At 56.0% G+C, this 22,275-nt stretch overlaps 1 protein-coding gene across 4 annotated transcripts; it reads right to left on the reverse strand.

The window, feature by feature from the left end:
• Window positions 1–713: 713 nt before the first annotated feature.
• Window positions 714–22,023, reverse strand: DPP3 (dipeptidyl peptidase 3). Of its 4 annotated transcripts, none has more exons than XM_069471794.1 (18): window positions 21,915–22,023; window positions 20,470–20,747; window positions 18,326–18,415; window positions 17,621–17,758; window positions 17,014–17,088; window positions 16,391–16,484; window positions 13,890–14,020; window positions 13,649–13,779; window positions 13,515–13,573; window positions 12,397–12,591; window positions 12,158–12,270; window positions 11,712–11,804; window positions 10,197–10,259; window positions 9,972–10,096; window positions 9,709–9,829; window positions 8,243–8,422; window positions 3,577–3,739; window positions 714–1,267 (listed from the first exon to the last, which is right to left on the reverse strand). In XM_069471794.1, exons 1-18 carry the CDS (start codon window positions 21,964–21,966, stop codon window positions 1,095–1,097), a joined length of 2,274 nt encoding a protein of 757 aa, XP_069327895.1. In that variant the 5' UTR covers window positions 21,967–22,023; the 3' UTR covers window positions 714–1,094. The 4 variants fall into 4 exon arrangements, with proteins under 4 accessions (XP_069327895.1, XP_069327894.1, XP_069327893.1 ...); XM_069471793.1 differs by having other exon boundaries at window positions 20,470–20,744; window positions 21,885–22,023; XM_069471792.1 differs by having other exon boundaries at window positions 21,885–22,023.
• Window positions 22,024–22,275: the final 252 nt, after the last annotated feature.

Below are 22,275 nucleotides of genomic sequence, written 5' to 3' on the forward strand. Positions count from 1 at the left end.
CCCCGGCGCCGCGCAACGCTCAATGGCGCCCCGGGGCGGGGAGGCGCGCGTGCGAAGGTTCCGGGCGCGAAGCTTTCCCAGCCAGGCGCCGAGGCACCCCTCCGGGATGCGCGGGCTTCCTTCCTGGGTTCCGCCGGCGGAGGCGCAGTCACTCTTCCTAGCACTTGATTTATCTTTACTCTTTCCCAGGCGGAGCCAGCTTTCCAGGCTTCCGGGCCCTACAATCTCTGGGTCAGCCACAGGGCTCTCTGGCTTCGAGGTCTGGAAAGCAGTCCCTTCTAGCGTTTATGAGCAGCCAAGTGAACTCCGCCTGTCTTCATCTGCGTGGTTATCCCGTTGAAAAGGGGCCACGTCCTTCCTTGCTGCCTGACTGTAGAGCTCCAGGCTCAGAGAAGCCAAACACGAGGGTGAGGGGGCACTGCAGAGGATTCTGACCGACACTGGGGGTTTCCAGTTTTTAGGTTCCCAGAATACTTAAAGGCAAGACATGCCACAAAGGAGGGCTGTAAAAACTGCCATGTTCAACTCTGAGACTGTATTCTCATTTAGAGATAATGTCAAATCCTGTTGAGGGTGGGAGGCTAAAAGTGGCTCTCCTGTCCCCTCCTCAGGCCTTGATCCCATCGCCCTGCCCGGAGCAAATGAGAAGTGAGACAAAGGCAAGGAGGAATCACACACGTAGCAAAGACAGCAGTGGTTTGTAATATTTATTTTTCTGGTTATAAAAGTAATACATAAGGAGCACTGGATTTGGTGAGAATGTTTTGAGCCCTGGTTCTGTCACATACCACCTGCAGGATCTAGACAAGTCACTTCTCAGAACTGTCATTTCCTCATCTGGGAAACAGGATAGTGAGCCCTATCTTGTCCACTCCACAGACAGCAGCGCAGATCAAATGAGATAACAGAGAGGAAGCACTTGGTAAATTGGAAAGTGCTGACAAATGGCAGGGGTTAGTGTCACCACCCTCAGCTGAGGTAGCACCAAGGTCCGAGCTCCTGCCCCTCCCCTGGCCTCTAAATACACACCCAAATGGAGGGTCACTTGCAGACTTGGCCTGATGGAGTGGAGGGAGGGGCCACGCAAATCTTCCTCAAGCCTGGCCAGCTGGGGCCTCACTGGGGCCACTCCAGAATCGGACATCAGCTGTGGCCAGCTGGGTGAGGACCTCCTCCAACTTGGGCCCATCCTCTGGGAAGCGCTCAGAGAAGGATTGGATGAGGCCAGCAGCTGAGGCCTCGTATTCCAAAAGCTGTACTTCTGAGCCTGGAGAGGAGATGGAGAGAAAATAGCAAAAGGGAAGGCGAATAGGGAAGTAGAATCATAATAATAGTTACAACAATCATAATCCCAGCAGGAGCTAGTTCTTACTGAGCTCTTATCTTGTGCCCAAAACTGTGCTCAATGTTTTAAGCTAATGATCTAGTTTAATCCTGACGATGACCCTGTGAGGAAGGAAATACTACAGGAAGAGGATTAAATGAATTGCTGCTTTCATTGATTCAGTCAAAAGATTACACCAGGTGCCATGCTAGGTAAAACAGATACAGTCCAAGGCCACCTGGAGCTTGCAGTCCAGCAATCGCTTCATCTGTCTCCTGTGGGAGCTTGGGCAAGTCCCGACCTCTCTAAGCCTAAGTTTCCACATCTGTAAGGGAACTGTGGTGATTACACACAGTAATGCATTGAGTGGGTACTCAGCAAATGCTAGCCACCACCAGCATCATCATCTCTGAGCCCATTTACTCATCTGTGAACTGGGGCTGCTCCAATGGTCCCCTAAATACTCCTGGGAAGCACTCCCCTTGAACACACTTCAATTGCTCTGCCCTCTCACGGCGCCTCGTCATGCTCCATGGCATTGCCAGGCATATAGGATTGAAGAGCATAGGTTCAGGGTTCAGATAGCTGGAGTTTAAGTCCTGGCTCTGCCACCTTCTAGCTGTGTAACCTCAGGCAAATACACAGACTCTCTGTGTCTCATTTTCCAGCCGAAGAATGGGGATAACAACCACTCCTCATCGGGCTGTTGGGAGTTAATCCATGGTAAGTTTTTACTCAGCACCTGGCACATGAAAGTCCTCAAAAGTTAGCCATAATCATCATCGTCGTCATTTTTTTGAAAATCCAACCTGTTCTTCAGGTCTACTTTAAACACCACTTCCTTCCCAGATTCTCCTGGAGGTGGGTGTGATCTTCCCTCGTCTAAGTGTTCAGAGCACTGTTTATATCTTTTGGGCACTCATTAATGCCTCTCTTGTATGATTATTTATCTCCCTGTCTTATCATCCTAATGACCCCTGAACTACTTGAGGGCAGGGCCTGGATCCCATTCACCTCGGGATCCCCAGTGGCTCCCCAATGGCTGGCACAGGGCAGCACACATCAAAACAATCAATGACACTGTCCACACGGCCGGCATGATTCGCGCAGTTCCAGCGTGCCAGGCCGTGTGCTCAGTGCTGGGGTTTGCTGTTCCTGCTGTCACGGAGATGAGATGGACAAAATGGGTGAGCGTGATGGGCACAGAAAGAAAATGAAGTTGGGTGACAGAACAGAGAGGGACAGAAGGGGTCACTTTAGGTCGAGAGGTCAGCGACAGCCTCTCTCAGACTTCTGAGTTGCCATTTAACAGGGACGTGAATGACGTGAAGAACCAGGTTCTTCTCAGGCAAAGGTCTGGGGCAAGGTTTCCTTATCTGTAAAATGGGGACAACAAAAATTCCTACCTCACTGGGTTACCGTGCGGATTTAAAAGGTTAACCCATGGAAAGCACTTGGAACTTTAGGGAAGTACTTCAGGCTCACTGGAGTATCAGCAGGCAATGATACTGGCTTTATGAATGAAGACACCAAAGCCTAGAGGGGTGAAGTGACTAAGCCAAGGCCGCAGGGCGGTTGTGAAGCTGGTGCTCTAACCACTCCCTGGCACCACCTTGTCTCAGGTGCCCCAAGTGGCAGGTGGCAAGAAAGATGAGTCAAGGTGAGAGGAAAGTGAATGCAGTGAGGTGCTGGGACCCCAAGGGGTTTTAATACAAAAGGTACAAGCACCATGCAGACAGGGTTGGGACCTGTGGAAATGGAATCGTCACTTGAGAGGGAAGAGGGACGACGCAGCTGTTGATCTCCATCCCGCATGTGGCCGAGCAGCCTTGTTCTCTGGGGTCCACTAGGCCTGCTGGGTCCCAACTCCCTGCCTGACCTGACCTGGAGCCTGGGGACCCAGCAGGTCTGATTCTCTGGTGCCAGGCCTGGCCTCCCGTAAGTCTGTCTGTTTCGCCAGCCCCTGCTCCGCTGGCCTTTCTCAAACCTTCCACTGCTGTCTTACAACCTGCACGACCCTGTGTGTGCTGTGTGTGTGTGTGTGTGTGTGTGTGTACACGTGTGGGTGCACGCATGCGTGTGGTGGTAGATGCCAAGGTTTTGGCCTGAGTTTTGGCGTGGAAAGGACCCTGGCAGGGAGCGGGGCAGCAGAGAGGGGCCACCCCAGGCGGCCTTCCCTGAGCCCCGGGGGGTCCTCTGCGCTGCCATAGGCCCCGCATGGCCCCCATCAAAGGGGCACAGGAGTCTATTACCTTCGAGACGAGTGTTGGGCTGAACAATGAGCTTCCGAGACTCCTTGCGCAGCAGCACGGTGTCCCTGAGGGTGAGGAAGCACTCCGGGGGCGCGTCCGTGACAGCTGAATACCCCTCGTACAGGGCCCGCCCTTGGGCCACATCCCCCGTGGACTTCAGCACCTGCGGGAAGGAGGGAGGGAACGTCTAGGAGGGGCCCTCACCCTGCGTCCAGGGCTCTGCCACGGCCGCAGCCGACTGTGCCCAGCCCTGGGTGGCCTGTGCTGTGGTTTGATGTGTCCTCTCCAAAATCCGGCTGTTAAAACTTAATGGCGGCCGGGCACGGTGGCTCATGCCTGTAATCCTAGCACTCTGGGAGGCTGAGGTGGGTGGATCGTTTGAGCTCAGGAGTTCGAGACCAGCCTGAGCAAGGGCGAGACCCCACCTCTATTAAAAATAGAAAGAAATTATATGGACAGCTAAAAATATACATAGAAAAAATTAGCCGGGCATGGTGGCACATGCCTGTAGTCCCAACTACTCGGGAGGCTGAGACAGGAGACTCGCTTAAGCTCAGGAGTTTGAGGTTGCTGTGAGCTAGGCTGACGCCACGGCACTCACTCTAGCCTGGGCAACAGAGTGAGACTCTGTCTCAAAAAACAAAACAAAACAAAACAAAACAAAAACTTAATGGCTACTGGGACGGCATTAGGAGGTGGAGCCCTTAAGGGGTGATTTGGCCACGAGAAAGGGCTCTTCCCTCGTGAGTGGGACTAAGGCCCTCACAAAAGAGGCTTCAAGCCATGTTTGCCCTCTTGCCCTTTGGCCTCTGCCACGTGAGGACATGGCACCCCTCCCCTCCCAAGAACACAGCAGCCCTCACCAGACGACCGAACCTGCTGGCACCTTGATCTCAGACTTCCCAGGCTCCAGAACTGTGAGAAATAAATTTCTATTCTTTATAAATTGCCCAGTCTCAAGTATTTTGTTACAGGAGCACAAAATAGACTAAGATAGTCTGTAAAATGCTCAACTTACTTACAGGCTGTGTAACCTGGGACAAGTTACTAAACCACTCTGAGCTGTCCTCTCTAATTGGGAATAGTATCTGCTCTCAGTGTTGCTGAGCTGAATGAGTGAGAAATGCAGATCAAACGCTTAGCACATAGTAAGTGCACACTAAATTGAAGCTGTTTCTCATTTGATTGTCTCATTTTATGTGCAGACAAGGTAGGTATTACCATTATGCTCTTTTTATATTTATTTCAAAAATATTTTTAGGGACAGGGTCTCACTCTGTCACCCAGGCTGGAGTGCAGTAGCGCAATCATAGCTCACTGAAACCTCCAACTCCTGGGCTCAAGCAATCCTCCTGCCTCGGCCTCCCAAGTAGCTGGGACTAGAGGCACACGCCACCACACCCAGCTAATTTTTTTTATTGTTTATAGAGAAGAGGTCTACCTATATTGCCCAGGCCGGTCAAATGATCCTCCCACCTTGGTCTCCCGAAGTGCTGGGATTACAGGTGAGCCACCCTGCCCAGCCTTACTCTTATTCCTAAAAGATGACTTTATCGGGTATTGACAAGTCATCTACTCTCAGCACGGTGCCGCCATCGTCCCCTGTTGCCTGGCTTCTGTAGCTGAGTCTGCGCTCAGTTAATATCATTCTATTCAGGTCACTTGTTTTTATTCTTTGGCTGCTTTTAGGATTTTCTCCATGTCTTTGGTGTTTTGCATCACTCTGTGATGTTTCTAGGTAGGCCTTTCCTTTGTCTGTTTTGGGATTTCTTGTGCCTCCTGGATTTATGAATTGTTGACTTTAATCAATTCTAGAAAATTCTCAGCCACTATCTCTTCTTATGTTCCCTCTCCTACCTCCTACCTTTTCTCTCTGCTTTCCTTTTGGAACTTCAGTCAGAGGCACGTTAGACCTCATACTCTCTTCATCTCTTAACTTCTCTTTTAAATTTTCTATCTTGGTCTCTCTGTGCTACATGCTTTATAATCTCTTTTACCTTCAGCTGGACCTACAACCCGTAACCTGCCTTTTAAAATTTCAGTGCTCGGCCGGGCGCGGTGGCTCACGCCTGTAATCCTAGCACTCTGGGAGGCCGAGGCGGGTGGATCGCTCAAGGTCAGGAGTTCGACACCAGCCTGAGCAAGAGCGAGACCCCGTCTCTACTAAAAATAGAAAGAAATTATCTGGTCAACTAAAAATATATATAGAAAAAATTAGCCGGGCATGGTGGCACATGCCTGTAGTCCCAGCTACTTGGGAGGCTGAGGCAGTAGGATTGCTTGAGCCCAGGAGTTTGAGGTTGCTGTGAGCTAGGCTGACGCCACGGCACTCACTCTAGCCCGGGCAACAGAGTGAGACTCTGTCTCAAAAAAAAAATGAATAAATAAATAAAAATAAAATAAAATTTCAGTGCTCATCTGGTTTATTTCAGAGTTCTATTGGTTCTTTTCCAAATGATTGACTTTTTGTGGGTCTGATCCTTAGTCATTCTGCCAGTTCTCAAGTGACAAAGCAGGACTTGAACCTCGGGCTCCCTCGAGGAAAGCCTCTACCTTCTTAGACCCAGGTGTAGAATGACTTTTCCTGGCCCTGGAGTCAGTGAGACCACCTGGGAACTCCTAGGGAGAGGCCAAAACGAAGGGCTAACCTTCCTCTTCTCCATAGCCCCCAATACCCAGAAGGTGGTAAGGACACATTCATCACACTGACACATCAGACCCCCGGAGTTCAAACTGGACAGCTGGCAACAGACGCCGGTGGGAGCCCGGTGGTATCACACCCGAGTGATGAAGGCAGGTTCAAGTACCAGGGAGTGGAGGACTGGGGCAAACTGGAGAGTCCATGCCATGAACAAACGCAGTGGCGGCTACTCAGTTCCAGCCCATTGTTCATGTAGAGATTAAGCCTGCTGTCGCCAGACCTTCCAGGAAGCCAGAGAGACCGACACCTGACCTTTGCCAATGTTAATAATATGAGGTGGGCGAGAAATATGGCTGCGTTGTGAGCCCTGGCTGAAGCCCTCCCCGCTCGGTGTCTCACTGTTGGGCCCCGGGCTTTCCCTGGGGGCTGACAGAGGAAACAGCCACACCAAGAATGATTTCATATCCCACATTTTCTGTAAAACTACTGCGGAGAGACCGCCCATTATGTGGAATTATGCTGCCTGGACAGAGACCCGGCTGGCTCAGTCTCCGGAAAGCTGCCAGAAAGTTCTGTGCTAATTTAGTGCTCAGCTGCAGTTCCGTGTTGGCCTAGGAGTTGGTAGGTTTGATTCCTCCATCTGATGATTTGTTATTATTATTAATAAACTACATTTTGGAATAATTTTAGATTTGCAGAAAAGTTGCAAAGATGGGAGAGAGAGTCCCCCGCCCAGTGTCCCCTGTTGTTCATTCTGACACTGGTGGTACAGTACCATTAGCTAAACTCCACACTCTATTTGGATTCCACTAGTTTTCCTGCTAATGCCCTTTTCTATTCCAGGATACCACATTGCTTTGCATCTAATGATTTTTAATTTCTGTTACTTTACTTTAATGGACAAATATCTTTTATGGAAAAATGCCATGAATCCTTCTGGAGACAAGTGGGGATAAAATCACAAAGATATATTGTGATTTATGATTCATGATTTGTGAATTTAACTTGTGAATTAAAGGCTGGGCCTTCTATAGGTAGAAAAAGCCGCAGGACCGCGCGCTACGGGAAGGTACGCACTCTAAAGAGTGGCTTATCAGCGGTTCTCACCTTTGCTGGTGCCAGGACCGCCTGGAGGGCCAGCAGACATGCAGGCTCCCGAGGCCCGGCCCTCAGAGTGCTGATCCCAGGGTCTGGAATGGGGCCTGAGAATCTGCATTTCTAACCTGCTCCTGGGGGTGCCAGTGTTGCTGGTCCGTGGACAACAAACTTCTGGGTCTCGTGTTGCTCCGGCTTAGATAACACGACCTTCAGTTTGCTCAGTTCTGTATGTACAATGTTCCATTTAATCCTCACAGGTGTAACCCACTGACAGGTGAGAAAAGTGGGACCCGGAGAGATGAAGTGTGTCGCCCCAATTACCCAGGCGGTCAGCACTGGCACCAGAACCCCGAAAGTCTCTTGGCTCTCAGCATCCCTGCACGACAGGGAAGCCAGGGTGGTCCTACCCACTATCCTTTCCCTCCCTCCCTCACCACGCTCCAGGCCTCCTTCTGTCCCTCACCCCACCAAGCTCATTCTGATCTTAACACTGACTGGCCCTCGCACTTGCTGCTGCTTCTGCGCTCAGATCTTCTCACAGCTGGTTTTCCTTGGCATTCAAATTCCAGCTCAACTGACACCTCCTCCAAGACTTCCCTGATTACCCAGACTGAGATGGACCTTCCTTTCCCCTCTAATCACACTCACCATCACATCACGCACTTTTGTTGCCTTTACAGCTCTTCTCGTGATCTGAAGTTATCTTGTGCACTGACTGCTTACGTGTTTACTGTCCACCTTCCCTCACGACCGCCTAAGGAACTGCTCACAGCCTAGTCTCAGTGCCTGGCACATGGTCATGCTCGGTGTAAAGACTTGATGAATGAATGAATGAACTGACCAGGAAGCTATGAGGAAGTGTTCACAGGGCAGGGGGATAGGCCAGAGGCTGGCAGGTGCCCTCCAAGGTGAGATGCCTCTGCTTACCTGGAGTTTCCGCAGAAACCGCTCCAGGGCGGGCCTGCCCACAGACCGGATCTTGCTGCGGTCAAGGCGGACTCGGGCATCGGGTCGCCCATCGGAGCCTGTGGTGGGAGTGACGGTCACGAGTCCCTCGCCAGCCTCCAGCAAGACCCTTAGGATCACAAATCGGGCCTGCATGTGGGCCTGCGGGGGGGCGGGGGGGAGGAAGGGGTCATTTGTAGCCTGGATCAAAGGCTCGGTCCAAGCCCTGATGTGCAGTGTGTGCTCGTTACTGTCACTCACTGGCACCTTGTCCTTTTCTGCCTATTCCTATTTTCTCCCTCCTCGGCTCATAGGGTGGGCAGGCTGCCTTGGGGGACAGCGAGGCCATTTCCAGGCAGGCCCTGGTGCCCTGCACTCCTCCTCGTTACCCCTGCTGCTCCAGGCGCCCCCTGAGGACAGCAGCTACCCCTGAGGGCCCAAGCACTGCCTCCTCCACAGTCTTGTTTGTGCTCAACAGTGGGACCAGGTAGGCATCATCATCGCCCGTTTACAGACAACAGAACAGGCCCAGGGAGCTGAAGTGACTTCCTCAGGGTCACACAGCTGGTAGAGGAAGGGCCAGGACTCAGACCCAAGATTCTGGGCTCTGAAACATGTGTTCTTTTAATGACGTAGCATTGTCTCCTTATTTGATTTTGTAAGCAATGTTCTCTTGCTGGCCTGTAATCCCAGCACTTTGGGAGGCCAAGGCCGGGGGACTGCCTGAGGCCAGAAGTTCGAGATCAGCCTGGACAACACAATGAAACCCCATCTCTACAAAAATAAAAACAAAAAAATTAGCCAGGCATGGTGGTGCACGCCTGTAGTCCCAGCTACTGACGAGGCTGAGGCAGGAGGATCACTTGAGCGCAGGAGTTCCAGGCTGCACTCCAGCCTGGGCAACAGAGCAAGATCCTGTCTCAAAAAAAAAAAAATTATCCTATTGCTTACCCTATTTCCAAAGGAGACATGGTAACGGAGCAGTGAAGCCTGACGGCTCTGGAGGCAGACTGCATGGGCTTGAATCCTGGCTCTGCCACTCGGCAGCAAGTTACTTAATCTCTGTGCCTCAATTTGCTCATCTCTAAAATGAGAATAATAACAACACCTACCTCCCGGGGCTGACACTGGAAACCAAAGTTAAGTAATGGAAGGTGCTTAGAACTGTGGGTGGCAGAGCAAGTCAGCTGTTAGCAGTAGCAGTAAAACCATCTCATCTGAGTCACCCTGGAAGGAGGCCGGGGAGAGAGCACGACTCCCATTTCACAGGTAGGGACTCTGAGGCTCACAAGAGTGACGTGACTTGCTGCCTGAACTGTGGAGCCTGAGATTAAACCCAGCTCACCTGCCTTATAGGTAAGGTCGCACCATCCCTGCACCCAGAGTCCTGATCTTGGCGCCCATGGCAGGCCCCCCTCCCACCTCCTGGGGACTCCCCGCAGCCCCACCTGTCTCCAGCTAGAGACCTCAGGGGTGTAGAACTCCAGGGCAAGCAGCCCAGCCCGAACCATGTTGAGCCAGTTCACGTAGATCACGTCTTCTGCGTCAGCCCCCTCGAAGCCAAAGATCCTGGGGGAAGGAGAAGCAGGTGACAGGGATGGTCAGAGGCTGCCCTGCTCTCCCGGGCAGCACCCACCCCTCCCACCACCCTCCGCCGGCTGCTGCCTGGGGTGGCCCACCCCCCCCCCCGCCCCCGGCCTGCTGCCCGTACTCCAGCACTTGGGGGTGGAGGCAGAGGTAGAGGCCCACGCTCTCGGCCCGGCACTCTTCGTAGCTGGAGGCGATGTTGCTGAACTTGCTGTCCCAGGTCTCCCCGCTCTGGTACCAGCTCTGAATCTGGGAGGGGAGGCCCAGAAACCAGGCTCAGGGGTGGCTGCAGCCCCACACGTGCCCACCCTCCTCCAGCACCCCGGGGCTCCGCCGACGCTGCCCTCACCCGCTCCCCAGTCTCCGGGTTGATCACTGTCTCCTGGTCAAAGTTGAACTCTCCCTTCTCATCCTGCAGACACAGCGTGAGTGAGGGACAGGCCCCGTCCCGAGTTCAGCCCCAGCTCCACGGCCGAGGAGCGGCTCGGGAGGGAGGGCCGGGTGGCAGGAGTGGCACCTCCATCCACATCCTGACGCCTCCAAACCCGAGTCCTGCGACAACAGCTGCCTCCTCAGAGCCCCCAGGAGGGGCAGAAGCAGAGCCGCCTACCCGACGGCACAGAGAGGGAAACTGGGGGCCAGACAGGGAGGGACTTGCCCGTCGTGTGAAGACCCAGACCTGGTATCTCCAAACCCCAGCTGGGCCCAGTGGATGGGCCGGAAAGCCGGGTTGCTCCTCCCATGTGTGTCCCCGCCCATCTCCCGGTGCTGCCAGAGGAGCCCCGGCATCGTCCCCTCCGTCCCACCGTGTGCCAAGCATCACCCATTCAATCCTCACAACCACCCTCCAAGAAAGGTACCGTGACGATACTTCAAAGATGGGGAAACCGAGGCTCAGAGACTAACAGCCCCAAACTGGAATCAGAGCGCACAACCTGAATGTACCCCATCTCTTGACACTAATGCCCGTTTGCTGATGGCCTACTGTGTGCCAAGGCTTATTATCCACCTTCACTTTTATTCCTTTCAATAATCCACAGAGTCGGGGTCAGGAACCCCACTTAACAGGTGGGCCAAGGACGGGAACTGACTTGTCCGAGGCCACAGGCCGGACAGAGCCCGGACAAGGCTCTAGGCCGGGCTGCTGCCCCATCAGCTGCTCTCTGCATCTTCCTGACTCCCAGCCAGCGCGGTGCTGCCCGCGCAGGAAACCACCCACCGTGGGCGCAGGCTGCACCAGCACCCTGCTCTCTCAGAGTCCCTGCCACGTCCCACCTCTTCTCGTCTCCACTCTGGGGGGCCACACAAGCTTTTCCCAGCCTGCCAGAAAGGCTGTCTGCCTTTTCCACATTCCCTGAGAGCACGGGGGGCAGGGGGGGGCTCCAGCCACTCCGGCCAGCTGGCAGGACAGGCCGCTCTGGGGAGAAGTGGCTCCTTACGATACCTGGAAAGGTCCAGCTCCAGGGAACAGCCATGCGAAGAAAGACAGCACTGCAGCCTCAGGACAGGGAATGTCCAGAGACGGCCCCACCCAGCCACCGTCCCCAGGGCTGCTGGGGTCCCACCCTCAGGGTGAGCTTCTGGCCTGAGCCGAGCAATCCCTCCTGGTGCAGGGACACCAGCCAGACTGTCCTAGGGGCCCCTCAACACCCACCCGGTCGTCTGAGCTCCCGGGACATCTTAGGGGAGGACAAGGCAGGGTATTCCCTGCTTAGGGGGCCATTTTCCCACCAAACCCACAGCCCTTAAGGGCAGAGACTGGAGCCACCTCGCCCTGGGCAGGGCAGTCGTCAAGGAGGGGAGCTGTGGGCCTCACAGCAGGGGCGGCTCCCGTGGGCCCCAGGGCTGGCCGCGGCCGTCTCACCTGCACGAAGAGTTTGCCGCTGCCGTGGCCCAGCAGCTCGTGCAGCCCAACCTGCACGTCGAAGGACGGCCCCTTCCACTGCAGGTACAGGTCCTGCCAGGACAAGCAGAGACCCGCGCTGGCCACAGGTGCGCCGGCCACACAGCCTGCCGGCCTGCCCCTCCCTGCCCCGGGCCGAGCGCCCCCGTGGTGCACGTGAAGGCTGACTGTGCTCTGGCCCCACAGAGCCCATCTCATCCTCACGGTAACCCAGGAGGGAGGGACACTTCCACTGTGTGACCAGTGAGGACACTGGGCCTTCAAAGTGGCACTGGGTCACACAGCCTGGGAGCGGCAGAGCCAGGACCCAAGCTGTGCTTCCGCTCCACTGCTCTGGGCCGCCTGCCTCCCCCGGTCCTCGGGGGCAGGTGAGGCCCAGCCCCGACCCCTGGGCCGCCGGCGCCCACCTTGTCATCCTCCTCCAAGAAGGTGAGCTTCTCACGCGGCGTGGTGTAGGCCACAGCCAGCACGTTCCCCAGCGACACATTCTTAAAGCCTTCTGTCTGCCGCAGGTCGTCGTCTGGAGGAGAAGGCAGGGAGGGACCGGGGAGAAGGGGCAAAGGTCAAGGGTCACAGACAAGAGGAACAGGCAGGGCAGTTTGTGCCGAGAGGGAGGAGGCTTGGGGGCTGGGCCGGGGACACTCACAGTTGGGGATGTTGATGCCGGCAGGGATGCCGGAGCCAGCGAAGGTGAGGACATCCAGGGAGGTGAAGTCGGGCATGAGGAACTTGTCCTTCTCGAAGGCTGAAGGCCAGGGCAGCTCCTTCAGCAGCTGCTCCGCACTTGCCACGAGCCGCTCAAACTTGGCACTCATGGCCTTGTTCACCATGGCCACGAAGCCTGCAGGGGCGCGAGGGGGCTGCGGCTTGGCAGGGTTCTGGGAGGGCTCCCACTCCACCCACTCAACCCCTCCAGCCATCACGCGTGTACTGAATGCCTGCTGTGCGCAAGGACCCTGTGCTGGCTGCTAGGGACAGCAGTGACCCAGGCCTGGGCCCTATCAGATGAGGACCTGGCAGGAAAGCTCTCTCCCCGAGGGGCCTGCATCCAGGGGCTCACACCCACACCCTGAGGGGTGTCGTGCTCTCCTCCCTCCTCCCAGGCTGAGCCCTCTGACTTCAGCAGGCGGACGCTCCTGCCACATCTAGGGACCGGGGAGGATGAGGGTGGGCAGAGCCATGGCTACATGCTTGGGCTGGATGCTCTGCCTACACAGTGGGCCCCATGGGCGTAGGAGCCGAGGCAGGCTGCCTCCAGCCCAGAATGACAGCACCAACTCAGGGTCACAGTCACAACGTCCCCCTGCTCCCAGCCACCGGGTGCGCAGTCTGCACACATGATCTTACTCGCGCGCGCAGGCTGGGTAACTGGCCCAGGGCCACACAGCTGGTGAGTGGCAAAGCCGGGCTTGGAACGCACGTCCGTCTGCCTGGAGCCCGCGCCCTGACCAGACACCAGAGGCAGCACAGCCAAGTGGCTTGGAGCCAGGTCCTGGGCTCGGCCACCCGCCAACTGTGCCCAAGTTCCCATGTCTGTTAGGTGAGGGTAAAAATCCTCACGGGAGGATGACGTGTAAGCGAGTGAACAGGTAAGCTTCGTACAACCGTGCCTGGTGCATGGGAAACAATCTTTGCCACGGCTGTCATTGCTGTCATCACTACAGCCGAGGGGGAGGGGAGAACCCTCAGGGGACACTGGGGTATGAACCTGGACATGGGGGAAGGGATTCCGACCTGACCCCCCCCACCACCCCCAGCAGTTACCTTCAAACTCCCCTCGGGAGCCGAAGGGGTCGCGGTAGCTCTCGATGAACCCGATGTAGCTGCGGAGACAAGGGCAGAGATGGAGGAGGGGTGGCAGGCGGGCAGGCCGCGCAGGGCTGAGGCCGGCTCCTCACCTCTCCACGATGGGGCCTTTGTCCTGGATCCAGAAGCGGGAGCCCCTCTTGTGGGCCTCGATGGAGCCCTGGGTGAAGCTTTCCACGTACTGGGCCAGCATCTGCTCCTGGTGGCTGTTGGCTGCATACGCCTGGGGGTGGGCAGGGGCCGCTCAGCCTCGGGCCACCCACCCATCCCCATCCCCTCCTTGGCTGCCCAGGGGGTCCCGAGCCTGTACCCCGAGGACCCCGCCAGTCCTACCTTGGCTTTCTCCAGCTGCTCTACCACCTTCTCTAGGATGGGAGCGTAGTCCCCGCGGGTCACCTGGAAATGGCTGCCCTGGAATTCGTAGCTCTTCAGCTTGGAAGTCACTTCGGAGTCCAGGGCAGGCTCTGAGGAGAGAGGAATCACGCAGGGAAAAGCCCAGCATGAGACACCTCCGCAGACTTTCCACCACGGCACCCTTTTACTCTAAGATCTTCAATGGCTCCCCACTGCCAACAAAAATTAGCAAACACTCTCATCTTCAAAAAAATATGTATTAAGTCACATGCAATGTTCTAAGTGCTTTACACGTGTTCACGCAATTAAGCCTCACACCAGCCCTATGGGGAGAACTTATTCTCTCCATTTCACAGATGGGGAAACTAAGGCACCAAGAGGTACGTGGATGGTAAGTGTCAGCCTGGATTTAAAAAGACAGCCACGCCCTGGATGCAGTCACACTGTCCTCACAAGGCGACAAGAGGGTGACTGGGGAGGCGGGGACATGACGACAGAAGAAAGTTGGTGGACGGAGTGAGGAAAGGGCCAGAGCCCAGGAGTGCAGGCAGCCTTCTGGAAGACAGAAAAGGCAAGGAAACAGATCCCCCGAGACTCCAGCAGGGACACAGCCCGGCCGACCTTGATTTTAGAATCTGGACCTTCACAACTGCAACAGAATAAATTCGTGGTAATTTGTTAGAGAAGCAATAGGATACTGACACACTGTTGCATTTTGCCTGTTGTCTCCGATCAATAAAAGATACCTATAGACTACTTAAAAATTTAAATAAAAAAGACAGCCACAGCCAGGCATGGTGGCTCACGCCTATAATCCCAGCACTTTGGGAGGCCGAGGCGAGGCGAGGGGATCGCTTGAGACCAAGAGTTCGAGACCAGCCTGAGCAACATAGTGAGACTCCATCTCTACAAAAAATACAAAAATTAGCCAGGCGTGGTGGCATGCACCTGTAGTCCCAGTTACTTGGGAGGCTGTAGCAGGAGGATCACTTAAACCCATGAGTTTGAGGCCGTAGTGAGCTGTGATGACACTACTGTACTCCAGCTCTAGCCTGGGTGACAGACTGAGACCCTGTCTCAAAACCAAACCAAAAAAAAAAAAAAAAGACAGCCATGGTATTTCCTGTCTCGCTTGCTCTTCTTACTGTGACTTCTGCTACTGAGATGTAGGATCTATGTATCGATGTTCTCTTCTCTTGACGCTGGGCAGGCTGGGACCAAAGCAGAAGTGACACCACGTGAGTGCCAAGGCTAGGTCACGAGGCAGGCCAGCTTCTGCCTGGCTCTCTTGGGACACTCACTCTTGGCGCCCAGCCACCGTGAGTGATACAAAGACACCCCGTGAGGCATTTTGGTTGACAGCTGGCTTCCGCGTGAGTGAGCCCGCAGATGACTGCAGAGGCCCAGACATCGTCACGGGCCAGCTGCTCCTGCTCTGCTCCAGCCACCTGCCTGACCCACAGGGCCCGGGAACATGAGAAGGTAGTTTTGTGGCACTAAGTTTTAGGGGCACTTGTTCCACAGCAACAGACAACTGATCCACTCGGGCAGCCTGGCTCGAGCCACACTCCTAACCTCTCACCTTCTGTGTGATCCGCTCCCGTTCCCCGGACCCACACCCTTCTTCCGAGTCAAACCAAACTGCCTGCCGAGCCCTAAGCTGTCCCTGTCACCTGGGGCACCATCCCCACACATCTGTATTCACACACCGAGGAGCTGAGCATCCACTGAGTGCCAGCACGCGGGAGACAAGGGCGCGGGAGATGCCCCGCTCCCCCTCCCAGGGAGCTGGCTGCCAGGGAGGTGCTGAGCGTGCGGACGGGAGGCGGAAGGGCACAGCTCAGTCATGGGCAAACAGGAAAGGGCAGGAGAAGCAGCATCCACGCACGGCCTAGAGGACGGGGAGCGGGCCAGGGAAACACAGGGGCGGCAGGGGGCCCCATGCAGGAAGGGCAAATTGACCCTGAGAAGGCCTGCAAGGGACACGAGGACTAGAGCCATTCTCACAACTGGAGCAGGGTCTCAGCAGGCGGTCACTGGGGAGAAAGGCTAGGATGGCCAGGGAGCTTGTGGGTGGCGAAAGAAGGGCCAGGTGGCCAAGAGCCATAGGGCCTAGACGTTTCTGTCCATACTATGTCCACTTCCCCCTCACCCTGCTTTCCTTTGAGAATGCCTTCCCCGGCCCCCAGTCCAGGTGGTCTGGGCCCACCTCATCGCTGGCGCTGGGGGAGGCTTGACACCAGGTTGAGCCAATCAGAGACTTGTCCCCTGCCTGCCCTCAGGGACTGGTTCACAGATAAACATGAGACCCGATAGACAGAAACCAGAGCCACCCAGCCACCGAGGCCTCACGCAGAAACTCCGGGAGAGGACCCTCTTCCTGCTGGAGTGGCAGGGCTGGTGGCCTGAGCCACCCAGGTCCAGGAATGCCGGGGTGGGAGGAGAAGGGGTGTGAGGAATGGCCACCGGGCCTTGCGCACCTGTGCCAAGCACGGAAGCCAGCCGCACGTCGTAGTGGGGCTTCCCTTCCTGGTTGACCTCCTTGAAGAGCCTCGTGTTGTAGGCACTGAGGTTCTAGAAAAAAACAGGGCAGGGTTGGCTGGGAGGGGAGAGAGCAGGAGAGGCCAGGCCGGAGCCGACTCTCCCGCTCCTCTCAGGACGTTGAGCGCTAAATCTTACTAAGCACCGACTCCACTGTGCCAGGTACCACATGACCTCAGCTAACCCAAGGCCACTCGAGGAGGGCACCGCTTCACAGACACGGAAACCAGTCACACGCTGGGCTGCTGAGCTGGGACTTCCGGGGCACACACGGACCCCAGAGCCCCAGCTGGAAGCTCGGCCTCGCCCTGTCCTGAGGCTGCCCTCAGGCCCTACAGCCTGGTGCGGAGAGGGGAGTTCCATCCCTAGTACGTGTCAGTGGGACATCTCCCTTGTCTGTGCCCGGCTGAGCTCTCAGACAAGAATTCAAGTCTTTTCTGCCTCAAGGACCCAAGATGCCGTGTCTCTGGGCCCGAGCTGAGACCCAGGCACAATCACTGGTGATGAGGGGCTGGGATGACGAGGACCATTAAACCACCCCCGAGTTCCCCAGGCCCCAAACCTGTGAGTCCAGAAAGTCTTGAGCCAGTTTGGCATCTTCCATGGTACAATTCCCAGAGAAATAGGTGGTCATTCCCTGTTGGGGAAGAGAGGGACAGGGGGAGAGAGGAGTTGCCGGGGTTGGGGGACCTGCAGGGACGGCCGGCAAGTCCCTTCCCAGGCTTCTAGCAGCTCCTCTCAGCAGCCTCCACCCCCTCCCTCTCCATCTCTCTCCAGGGGAAAACGTAAAACAAACAACTAGATGCTCATCCCCAGCCTTCCTGCGGCTCTGCTCCGGCCTCTCCCAGGCCGGCCCACCCCTAAGGCCTGCCACGGCCCCTATGCCAGGCCGCCCAAGCGGCCTCCAGAGGTGGGAAGCCTGGGACCCCCTCCTGCACTCCCTCCACCTCCCAGCCCTTGTCTCCTTCCCTCCTTCCACACACAGCATCTCGCGTGCACAGCGTCGGATCTGGCAGGAACGTCGGAAAGCGTCCACCCACCCTGCTCCCCATCACAGAGGACACAACCACGGCCACGGCGGGGAGCAGCTTTGCCTCAAGAGCGCGAGCAGAGCCCACTGCCTCCCCAGCAGGTGCCCTCCCCGCCCTCCACGCCCCCCAGGGCCTCACCTCCTGCCCCAGCCCGAGGTGCCGAAGCCTCGGCTCCAGAGAGAACATGAGCTCCCCGCACATCTGCCACAGGCCCCTGACCTCCTCCGGGTGCCGCTGAGCAGCCTCGCTCCCCAGGATCACACGCTCCAGCTTCTCCTGCAGGGCAAGGGAGGGCACCGGCCCCGTCACACCACGCAAACCCGTGGCCTGAGACCTTTGGCTCAGAGCGTGGTCCATGGAGCAGCACTGGCCGTACCCGAGAAATGTCGAGCCCCGGTGCCGCCCCTCCCCGCAGATGCGCTTAATGAGACGCGGCATTTCAACAAGACCGCAGGCCCCTGTGTGCACCCTAACATCAGAGCTCTGGGGTAAGAGCCGCACCTGCCCGTGATGGGCTGGAGACCCATCGCACGGAGGGCGCTGTGCTAGGGCTTCTCCACGGTTCCCTGTGGTGACCAACAGGCTCCATTTTTGCAGGTGCCTAAAAGTTCACAGAACATTTCCATGTTCCACCCGTTCGACCTGCGGATCAGCAGTCAGGAAGAGCTGTGCTTTTCCTCTACGTGTGAGGCTGGGTGACACCAACGGTCACGCAGCACGGCAGTGACAGGGTCAAGGCTCTGCTCAGGACCTCTGATTGCAGTTGGGGCTCCTTCCACTGCATTCCCCACCCCCACCCACCGGCCCCTTATTCCCCACCTTCCCCACCCGCCCTCAGCTCACCTTGGGCAGGTTGGGAACAAACTTGGTGTCACCAAAGGACTTGTAGTTGCCCATGTTGGAGTAGACACCCGCAGCATAGACCAGGAATGCCTGAGGGGGAGGTGGGCATCAGAGACCTGGGGCGCACAGCCTCCCCTACCCCAGGGATGTCTCCTCCTGAGATGCAAACATCAGTATGGGTGAGGCTGGGAAATCGGGGGGCAGGACCCAGATCCCAGGAAACTCTTACTGGGCAGCTTAAGCTGTATGCCCATCCTGGAGTCAGGGAAAGTACCGGTCTGGCCCCAACTTAGTTTCGGAGACCAATTTTCACACCCCCATTTGTCCAGCCAACTGGTCTTCTCGGCAGTTCCAAAACACACCACCCAAGCACTCACCCGCCTTGCTCCTCCTACCCCCAGCACCCTTACAGCCACGGGGGGCCTATGTCCCTGAAGGCCCAGTTCTAACACTATCTCCTCTCGGAAGCCCCCAACCTATCCGGCAGCTGGTCTCAGACACATCAAACGTTAGAGGGGGACAGGGCGTCAATCTTCCATCTACTCTGGCCTTTGCTGGCCCCAAATCCTGCCTCCCTTCCTCTGTTAACAAGACCTTGATCCTCCTTCCCCCAGCTGCAGGGGCGGGCACGTAGGCCGGCTTGGCCAGTCGGAGAAATCACTTTCCCTGGCTCCAAGGATGGGCGTAAGGCTGAAGCTGCCCAGGGAGAGCTGTCCCCAGGCAAATTCCCATTGGCAAAGAGCCTCCGCCTTACACTAGGGATGGGCAGGCCTGGCCCCCTGGAACCCCCTGCTGGATGAGGAGGGAAGGCCAAGCTGAGAGAGGAAGACTGCACCCCAAGGTGGCACCAACCCTGACGCCACTCATGCCTGAAGCCTCCTCGAGCCCTGGGCTTGCAATTATGTGAGCCAGTAGTTCTCTTTTTTGTTTAAGCCAATTTGAGTTGGCTACTTGCAAACCTAAGATTCGCCCTGAAAAGAGTAACACTTCGGTAGCACTTTTCCATTTATAAATGTTTCCACAGAGATTAGCTCTTTTAATGAATAAAACAAGGTCTCGAGATGGGAAGTGATTACCTACAATTCAAAAGAGGTAGAAGAAACAGCACCTCGGCTCAGAGATAAGCAATACAGTCCTTTTATTTCACACACAGAAAAACAGGCTACGTTCTCGTACGTTCTTGGTGGGAATATAACTTGGCAAAGCTTTTTCAGAAGGTGATTTAATGGAATCAGTCAAGGTACAGAACCTGTGACCCAAAGTATTTTCTACTGGGAAAAGATATTAGGAAAAGATGTTACACATGTGTGCAAATATGCTCACCATGGCACCGCTGATAAGAAAAAACAGGAACAGTCTAAATGCCTAGCAATAAAGGAAAGATAGTGCACACTGCTGTGGGATGCTTCACAGCCGATAAAAGGAATGAGGTAGATTTATACGTACCCCATGGAAGTTCTCCAAGACATGGCATTTAATGAAAAAAGCAGGACACAGGAGAACATGACCTTGTTTAGGTAAAAGAGAAAATAAGGAATGGATACACGTGCGTGTGCACGTACAGGCGTGTGATACACGACAGGGGATTGAAAGGGCTGGACATACCACACCAGTCTCAGCAGTTACTTCCGGGGAGGGCACCGAAAATGAGCTATCTTTGTGTTTTGTTTTGTGTCTTTCCGCATTGCTGCAATGCACTAGGAATCCGTCTATCACTTTGCCAACAGATCCACAGACAAAAAAACCTAGAGGGCAGATAGAACATTCTGCCCAAGGACACACAACACGGTAAAGATATGGTCCAGAACTCAGACCTCCTGATTCGTACCCTGAACTCCTTCCTCTCCCTTCTCTGAATCTCCACTGCTGTTTCCTTTGTCATAGTCTCAGCAGCCAGCATTTACCTTCAAGCCAGGCACTGCTCTAAGTGGGTCGTCACAACACTGAGAGGTACAGACAGCCCACCTGCATATTTTACAAATGAGAAGACTGCGGCTCCAGGAGGGGAGGTTCCTGAATTTGTAACCTTCGGTTTATCCCTACACCTACTCCCTCGAAGAGACAGAGACCTCTGTACCCCTGCATCCTGGTCCCTCACACCCAGAAGCAACTCAGGAAATGTGGGCTGGCCTGAGAGAACTGACCTGATACTCCTCCTCGGTAAGGCCCTCAGCCAGGGCATGTTGGCGCAGCTGGTCAGGGTTCTGGGCACGGAAGAGGCGGCTGAGCAGGGCATAGATGTAGGGGGCCTCGGGGGAGGTCTGTATCAGCACAGCCAGGCCTCCATACCAGGCGGCCCGTGACAGGTGATGGGCATAAAGGCGCTCTGTGGGTGACAGCAGGTGGAAGGCCTCACGGCAGTCCAGGCTAGATACGCCGATGTCATTGGGCAGGATGTACTGGGTGTCCGCCATGGGCTCTGCTGGGAACCATCACTATCATTTATTACACATCAACTGCACACCAGCTCTGAGCTCTTACCATCTCATTGAATCCTCCCAAAGCCCATGCCAAAGGGAATACTATTGTACCCATTCACCAGATGTACTCACTGAGACTCAGAGAAGGGCGGTTAGGTGACTCACTCAAGAATTGCAAAATACATTGACGGGCCATATTTGAAAGTAGCACCTCAACCTTAAAGATTGAATCCAACTACTTAGTACTACAGATGCGGAAACTGAGGCTCTGAGAGGCTAGGAGCCTGGCCTAATCACACGATGGAAGAGTCAGCAGCAGAGACCCCCATCTCTAGACTCTCAGCCCAGGCCCCTCCCTGTGTCCCCTCCTCCTTCTCTGACCTCCTGTTCAGAATTCTTCAACACCCCTGTGTTCACAGGGACAAAGTGCCTGGCTGCCAGCTGGAAGACTCAGGTTCTAATCCCGACTCCACCAGACTTCTAAAAATCAAGTCAATTGCTTCACTTTTCTGCCATTTCCTCCTCTATAGAAAGCGGGTGATAGTAACCCCAACTTCACTAAGTGTGTGCGCTAATGAGACGAGGTCGCCCTGGAGGAATGTACCCACAGCAGTAAATGATCTTCCTTGCACTCCTTTCCTCCCTCACTGCTCCCGGGGTCTGTCCCACTGTCCCCTTCTCATCCCTCTGCCTTTTCCCGAGCTCTTCATTCTCCTGCCCTCTCTGTGTGTTCGGCCAGGGAAGCCACAGAAGTTCAGAGCTGGAAGAAAACCCGTTCTACAGACGGGGAAATTGAGGCTTGGAGAGGCCGAGCAACTTACCGAAGGTCTTACCGCCCCGTTGGGACCCGGGGGTCTCCCAACACACGGCATTCTCCACACCTCCCTCCTGGCTGGGATGGAGTTTCCAGCCTGCCCCCCCCACTCCTACTCCGGAGGCTCCGCCCCAATAGCACAGTCCCCCGGGTTCTGAAAGGGGTGTTAACTCTTTGCTGCCTGGAGCGCTCCTTGGCCTCAACGCTGGGATGAATTTGGAAGGGGCACTCGAGAGTGGGCAGAAATGAAATGATTTTGCGCTCAGTCCAGCCTCGCCTTGGTCCCCGGGGATGACACAGTGTGACCCCCAAACCCGCACCTCACCTCCAGCAGCTGGTTTGTTCGCAAACTCACTTCCAGCAGCTGCTCTGTTCGCAAACTCACTTCCTGCTTCCGGTTCCCCCATTCATTGGGGCTCTGCGAACCCCGCCCCTACTGGCCAATTGTCTGGCCCCGGGGCCCGGATAGGCGTCGGCTCCAGCCAATAGACGCGCCGAGGAGAGACTCTCATGCCCGCCGGCTCCAGCCCCCAGGCGCTACGGGGCGGCGCCGGATCGGCCAGGTGGCCTTGGCCTTTGTCCGCAGGCCGCGCTCGCGCCGGGACCAGGAGCCTCCGCGCCCCGCCTGGCCGGGGCCTAGTCCCGCAGACGGGGCTCGCAAGGTCCCCGCGCCCGGGCGGGGCCGGCGCGGGCGTCAGGGACGGAGCACCAGGGAT

This window comes from Eulemur rufifrons, chromosome 6, assembly GCF_041146395.1.
Source record: "Eulemur rufifrons isolate Redbay chromosome 6, OSU_ERuf_1, whole genome shotgun sequence".
Lineage (NCBI taxonomy): Eukaryota > Metazoa > Chordata > Mammalia > Primates > Lemuridae > Eulemur > Eulemur rufifrons.